The 6,464-nt window shown below is 51.5% G+C and overlaps 2 protein-coding genes across 2 annotated transcripts; both read left to right on the top strand.

Annotated features, from left to right (window-relative positions):
* The first annotated feature begins 329 nt into the window (after nt 1-329).
* Nucleotides 330-3,586, top strand: DPCoAC (dephosphocoenzyme A carrier). The gene is made up of 6 exons (XM_003739707.3): nt 330-421; nt 1,862-2,021; nt 2,188-2,409; nt 2,569-2,667; nt 2,788-3,075; nt 3,152-3,586. The coding sequence occupies exons 2-6, from the start codon at nt 1,934-1,936 to the stop codon at nt 3,322-3,324; spliced, it is 870 nt and encodes a 289-aa protein (XP_003739755.1). The 5' UTR covers nt 330-421; nt 1,862-1,933; the 3' UTR covers nt 3,325-3,586.
* Nucleotides 3,587-4,759: 1,173 nt separating this feature from the next.
* On the top strand, nt 4,760-6,464 carry LOC100908772 (cytochrome P450 3A29). The gene is given in 4 exon segments (XM_029110469.1): nt 4,760-4,925; nt 5,011-5,031; nt 5,034-5,155; nt 5,274-6,464. Coding segments are annotated over 4 exon segments (1,500 nt in total).

A 6,464-nucleotide genomic window follows, 5' to 3' on the forward strand; every position in this document is an offset into this window, starting at 1 on the left:
CCGAGGGAGCATTCTGGCGGCTCCGACTCGCATGCCCGCAGGACAGGGTATTCTAATATTCTCCTTGACAAAAATAGAGATTTCACGGTTACGGGGGACTTCCTCCTTGGCGCGCAGTCACCCTACCCGAGGAAAGATATTCAAGAGGCTCTGGAGTTCAGCGACTCCCCTCGCGAGGAACCCAACGACTTCAACATCATCTCATTTGCTTCTCCCACGTTCCTGAAAATCAGAAGGAATATTCAAACGCTGTCCAACCACGACCGAATGCTGGTCCAACAAAGGTCATCCGGCACTTGTGCTCTCTCTCTCTGCTACAAACAGTTAGTGAGGGAGAGGAGGTGCGTAGATCGGTGCGAGCGTGAATTCCGAGTGATCGTTCGTGCTCTGGGTTTGTCTGCTCTAGCTGAGAGAACTGCAGGTTAGCTTCGATTTGTTTTGCGCTAATTGCCGAGATTGTCGTCTACTGACGTTCTCCAGATCCAGCACGATATACAGACTGTCAGAGTAGAGGGAGTTAGCTACTGCGCGTCAAGTCGTGGCATGAGTCGAAATTTCGAGCAAATCTCCGTCGAGACCCCGATCGAAATCGAAGCCTCCTGCGATTCTGAGGCAGAATTCCGGCGCACAACACCCTCCCTTCTTATTGCGAAGCATTAGGCGAGGGGACTCTGAGTCCTTAGGAAAGAGATGTCTCGAACTTTTATCATAAACATAGATCTCAGGATCGTGGACAGGTAATCATAACCCAGCACTCGTGCCGAGAGGAGCGACTGTACTATCGAGACTCTCTCGGAAATGTGACTGATCAGTGGAGTTGCAGTGCTTCCGTGCTATCTCCATCCCTTCGAGGTCGAAAATGTGCGTCTCTCATTCATGTAGTTTCTTAGAGTACGACGGAATCCTGGAGCAATACCCGCCTTGGGCGCTACGCGCTCATGTAAGATCAGATCCTCTGCAGTCGTGCCATTTCTTGCTTCAGAGCGTTTTCTGAGACCAGAAGCCCATCACCAGAATGGGAGGTAGAGAAAGCTGCGAACGCTGGTGCTCCTCAAGCTGTTCGATTGGGACATGTCCGCTTCCGCGCTCTCATTGGAATTCTTCCATCGATATAGACTTCTCTATGCGTGTCTCCCGTTCTGGCTGATCTCTGACGACAAGTTCAGTTCTGTCGGATGACGGGTTGTGCTAATATTAGAGATGCCGTTCTCTGAGCTCATTCATGATGTTCGAGCACCTCGCCGGCCGAGAGGTAATTTCTGGCACAAGGTTAAGGGAGATGATCGTGGTGACTTGCAATCTTGAATACCGAGAGACGTGTGTAGAGCTCCGCCAGTCTTATCGCTCTTGTATCGCGTTTGCCAAACAGTCGCGGGGGAAGTCTCCTGATAAGCGAGTTAATGACAAATATCCATCGATGTTTCGGGATGTTGTTGACAAACAATCGGGATGCGAATCACATTCATCTGGATTCGTCATCGAGGGTCATAACTCAAATATCCCCAGGATCCCTCGGATTGGGTGTCCGTGGACAACGGAGGCGTAGCTGGTGTTACGGAGCATATCTGGTCGTGTTTGGAGGCTACTCGATCCGTTCACGGAGTTTGATCTGAGAAATAATCCCCTTAGGATTGTGGACCTGATTCCCATCTGAGAATGAGACGATGGATAAGGATTGATGCCGAACCAGTGAACACTATCACCCCGAATCACAGGAAAGCGTCGATTGTATCGGATAAGCCTCGCTTAATTTCAAAGTTTACATCCGTGGATTTTCAGGACTTCAGAATGCTGTGATGTGATGCCTTCAGGGCCACCCCCCATTGTCACACAGAAAGTTGAACCCTTCCGTATTCCTCAGTTGAGATCACTGGCCTCGTCTAAAGAGAATACTCCAGAGGATGAGACCACCTTCACGTCCTTGTACCCCATCATGTCATCTTTGGGCGCGGGGGCGGTAGCCGGGGCCGTGGCCAAGACAGTTATCGCCCCACTCGACCGAACCAAAATAAACTTCCAGAGTGAGTGCTGTCCCGGAATGAGCAGCATGGATTTCCCTAAAGGGGGATGATCTATAGGGGCAATAATAAATCATTTTGATTCTTCCGCTTACCCGTGGTCTCTCATATATATATATCATCGTCCCCCATTGAGAAGCAATTAATCCATAGAATTTCTCCTTCGCAGTCCGAAATGAGCCTTATTCACTACGCAAGGCGTTCAAGTTTCTGGGAGAAAGCTACCATAGAGACGGGCTGTCGTCATGGTGGCGCGGAAACTCGGCTACGATGGCCAGGGTTATCCCCTACGCAGCTCTGCAATATTCCTGCCATGAACAATACAAGATATTGCTCAAGGTAGAGACGACCGAACAGCGCGCACAAAGGCACGGCACATGTTTCATTGCGGGTAAGTGATCTATCGGAATGAAGGAGCTGTGGCCATCCATCTGACCTGATGAGTCGATGACTCTCCTGATTTCGTCGACTCCTCCCGGGGGACGCTATTCGCGAACATTTTCTGCGCATTGATGCTGAGAATTTAATCACAGGAAGCTCTCCTCCACAGGAAGCTTAGCAGGAGTCACAGCTGCTTCGGTGACCTACCCGTTGGACCTAGCCAGAGCTCGAATGGCGGTTTCTCGCTGCGAAACGTACAAAAATCTGAGTGAGTCTCCGGAGCTCTCCTTTTGAAATCTTTGCATTTCTTCTGTTTCTCCTTGAGATATCCATTCGGAATTTCGATCAATCCCGATTCAGATTTGACGCTCCTCTCACCATCCAACAGGTGAAGTCTTCTTGAAGATATGGAAGAACGAAGGACCGCAAGCCCTCTACCGAGGCTTCGTGCCCTCGTTACTCGGGGTGATCCCATACGCAGGAACGAGTTTCTTTACATACGAGTTCCTGAAACGTCATCGTTCGACTCAACTCAACCTAGTCAGCGAGAAAGAAATAGGCCAATTACATCCCATGGAACGGCTAATTTTCGGAGCGATCGCCGGTCTCTTGGGTCAGAGCACATCGTATCCTCTCGATATTGTGAGGAGGAGAATGCAAACGTCCAGACTGACGGGTGAGTGCATGACCCCTGTCCTTACAATCGACACCCGCTGCCTCTTAGTTCGAGCTGACATCGGGTTTCGCCGCAGGTCAAAAATACAAAACCATCCGAGGGACGATACTGCACATCAGAAAGCACGAAGGCCTACGCCGAGGACTGTACAAGGGATTAAGCATGAATTGGATCAAAGGGCCCCTCGCGACGGGCACGTCTTTCACGGTGTACGACATCATCAAACACTTCCTCGATCATCACATATGAGGTTTCGAGCCTGACTTGGTCTGTGTGGCCAAGCATCTGCGGATAAAACGAAGGAACAGTTCGCCGCACAAGACCGAATTTAGCTGCTTCGAGGGCGATACGGCTCCCGTAAAAGAGTTCTGCCTTGGTCTCGTCCCCCGCCGCGGGACCGATTTGTAATTTCTCGTTCCAGGTACACTAAGGCGAAGAGTGATTATTTCGAAAAGCTCAGATGACTCTAGCGAAAATTTAGTTTATGATAAAAGAGCGGAATAAACACTGTTATACCAACCCGTTGAACTCGTTTTCTCCTCTAAACTAGCGATGTCGCTCTTGTCCCCGGACACCCCTCTGCCGCGAACCTCTCGTACGAGTAACCCCGAGTCTTCAGTCTTCAGGAGGGCACCGGAATCCCCGAATGCAGAAGACGAAGTTGTGGTTTGTGGAGCCGCGGAGAGATTTGGCGGGCGATGATGGCACCCTGCCCGGCTGGGTCGAGGCCGAGCAGTGAGCACCCAATGTATCGACGACATCGAGGAGCTGACTCGAGTCGTCTCCCGCCGAAGCAGCGTCGCGTCGGAAATGCACATCGAGTCGAGCACCTGGAGCTCTGGGCTTGCGGGGTACTCGTCGTCCGTTCGGAGCCGACACTGGAGCTAAACGACCGCTCGTTCCACCGACAATGATAGTTTGAATGATACGATGAGAGGTACGGAGCACCTAACGCTGGAGATACAATACTATGAGCAGGCCGAGGGAATCGTCCTGGTCTGGAGTCCATTTTCCCCACTCCCTCACTCGATGGACGAGTTCTCCATGATAAGTTCCCGCGTCTCGCCCGTGAGGGGACTGCTGCCATCTTTCACGCTCGGTCGACCTTTGTTCCGAGCTAGGAATAGGTCCTCCTCGGATTTCGGGGATGCGATCTCAAATCGGATCAATCTTATCCAAAATGTTTGCGCGGAACCGATTGAGCGGGACCGAAGGTTGACAGCGGCCAGCTGACTCCCGCCGCCGTGCCGGAGGAGTGAGCGCACAGTCCGGAGCGATCCCCTGCTGTACTGTGGGCTCTTTCCCCTTGTTTACGGCAGCACCGTCGGTACCAGCAGTAATCGATCCAGCTGTCTTTCCACGAGCGCCACAAGCTGAGTGAAAGTAGTATAGAGTGGACATTGACGCGGATCGTATTTTCTGCTTCGGTGCAGTTCTTATGGTTCGTAGACCCGAGCCGGTGGAATACATGATTCTGGAGTCCTAAATCAAAGTTCCTTTGTCTTCGGCGGGTTACGAGACTCAGCTGCTCTGAGTGCGCTCTCCGGTCTCGTGAGTTAGATCTCCAGGCACCACAGGGAAAGATACTGGGAAAAATTCGACGTAAATGATTCCCGTCGTACCGATAAGGGTTTCCCAGGAACAGCAGTGTGAGACGGAGAATTGAGTTCGGACTTCGACAGGAATGGGTTTCGTGGAGCTCGCGACTTTCGTGCTCGGCCACTTCAGCGGCGTGCTGCTTTTGTCCGTAGCCACGCTTTCGGGACTCTGGCTCTTGAGGAGACATTTCGTTGAGCATCAGTTCTTCAAGAAACATGGAATCGATGGACCAAAGCCTGATCTCCTGTTCGGTGAGTTCGATGGAGGAGCTTCATCCATATCTTGCACGCTCCGAGCGAGGAGCTATATTGATTCGCGTTATCGCCTCCATTCCAGGCAATTATCTACAACTTAAAAAGATAGGGTCCATCTACTCTCCGAATGGATCGCCAAGTATGGCGACCACTTCGGGATGTACAACGGCGCCGAGCCCGTGATCATTTGCAGCGACCTCGATACAATCAAAGAAGTTCTCGTGAAGGTTCGTCTGGAAAAGTCTCAATTTACATGAGGCGCATCTCCTCACCGTATCGAACTTGCAGGCATTGAACAACGACTGTTCTTCCTGAAATTCAGTTTTTTTTTCCCGATACTCGCAGGAAGCTGCCTCATTCGTGGATCGCCCCGAAGGTGCAATGAACGAGGAGCCCTTCAAGAGTTCCATCCTGTTTCTGAAAGGCGAAAAATGGAAATCTGTTCGAAGTGTCATGACTCCCTCGTTCAGTGCTGCGAAGATGCGGTTGATGAAAGATCTCATCCAGGAGTGCGTCACAATATTCGTGGACATCGTGAAGGAGAAAGCCGCCACCGGTGAAACTTTCGACATGAACCACGTAGCTCAAGGTCTAACTCTGGACGTAATCGCTCGTTGTGCTCTAGCCATGAACACCGACTGTCAGCGCAACGAAGGCGGACTCCGGAAAAACACGAAAGAATTCTTCGATCAGGCCGAGAACGGCGTTGTTGATTTGGCGCACGCCTTTCCGTTTCTGGGACCAGTCTTCGGCTTCCTCTACCGGAGCTTTGGGACCGGCGGGATCATAAAGGCCATCTTGGAGAACTTGGATTACGCTATAAAATTACGTCGCGCAGGTCAAGTCCCGAAGCAGCCAGATATCCTGCAGCTTCTGCTCGATGCTCAGGAGACCACTGGTAAAATAAACGACAGGGAACTCATGGCGAACTCGTTCATCTTTCTGGTAGCGGGCTTCGAAACCAGTGCGACCGCGTTGGCCTTCATCACACAGGTTCTCGCCGCGAGACCCGACATGCAAGAGAGAATCGTCGCCGAGGTAGAGAAGCTCTTCCCCGGGAAAACTGAACTCTCCTATGAAGATCTGAACTCTCTGAAATTTCTTCAGAATTTCATCGACGAATGCCTTCGCGTCTATCCGCCTATAATTTTATTCGTTTCGAGGCACTGCTCGCGGGACATAACGATCAATGGACGATTCTTCCCGAAAGGCTGCAGCGTGGTGATCCCGGTGTACCACATACACCACAGTCCTGAGCACTGGGATGAGCCGGAAGAGTTCAGACCTGAAAGATTCGCCGCGGATGGGGAGCGACCTCTGCACCAGGCTCAGTTCCTGCCCTTCGGTTTGGGACCACGAGTCTGCATCGGCATGAGATTCTCTCTGTTCGAAATCAAGATGGCCATTGTTAAGATGCTCACCGAAGTTCGACTCGAGCCCGGCGATGGTTTCGAATCGACGCCCGAATTGAAAGTTCCCAGCGTCATCATTAATCCGAAGCATGGTATACCCGTGAGAGCGAAATTTGCCCGTTAG

The sequence above is a fragment of the Galendromus occidentalis genome, unplaced genomic scaffold (genome assembly GCF_000255335.2).
Source record: "Galendromus occidentalis unplaced genomic scaffold, Mocc_1.1 scf7180000076583, whole genome shotgun sequence".
Taxonomy (NCBI): Eukaryota; Metazoa; Arthropoda; class Arachnida; order Mesostigmata; family Phytoseiidae; genus Galendromus; species Galendromus occidentalis.

Excerpts from the sequence above, each read along its gene's own strand:
- DPCoAC (XM_003739707.3), top strand. The coding sequence starts at position 1,934 with ATGTCATCTTTGGGCGCGGGGGCGGTAGCCGGGGCCGTGGCCAAGACA. Across the intron at positions 2,022-2,187 it reads AACCAAAATAAACTTCCAGA|TCCGAAATGAGCCTTATTCA; the intron begins GTGAGTGCTGTC and ends TCTCCTTCGCAG. Across the intron at positions 2,668-2,787 it reads CGAAACGTACAAAAATCTGA|GTGAAGTCTTCTTGAAGATA; the intron begins GTGAGTCTCCGG and ends ACCATCCAACAG.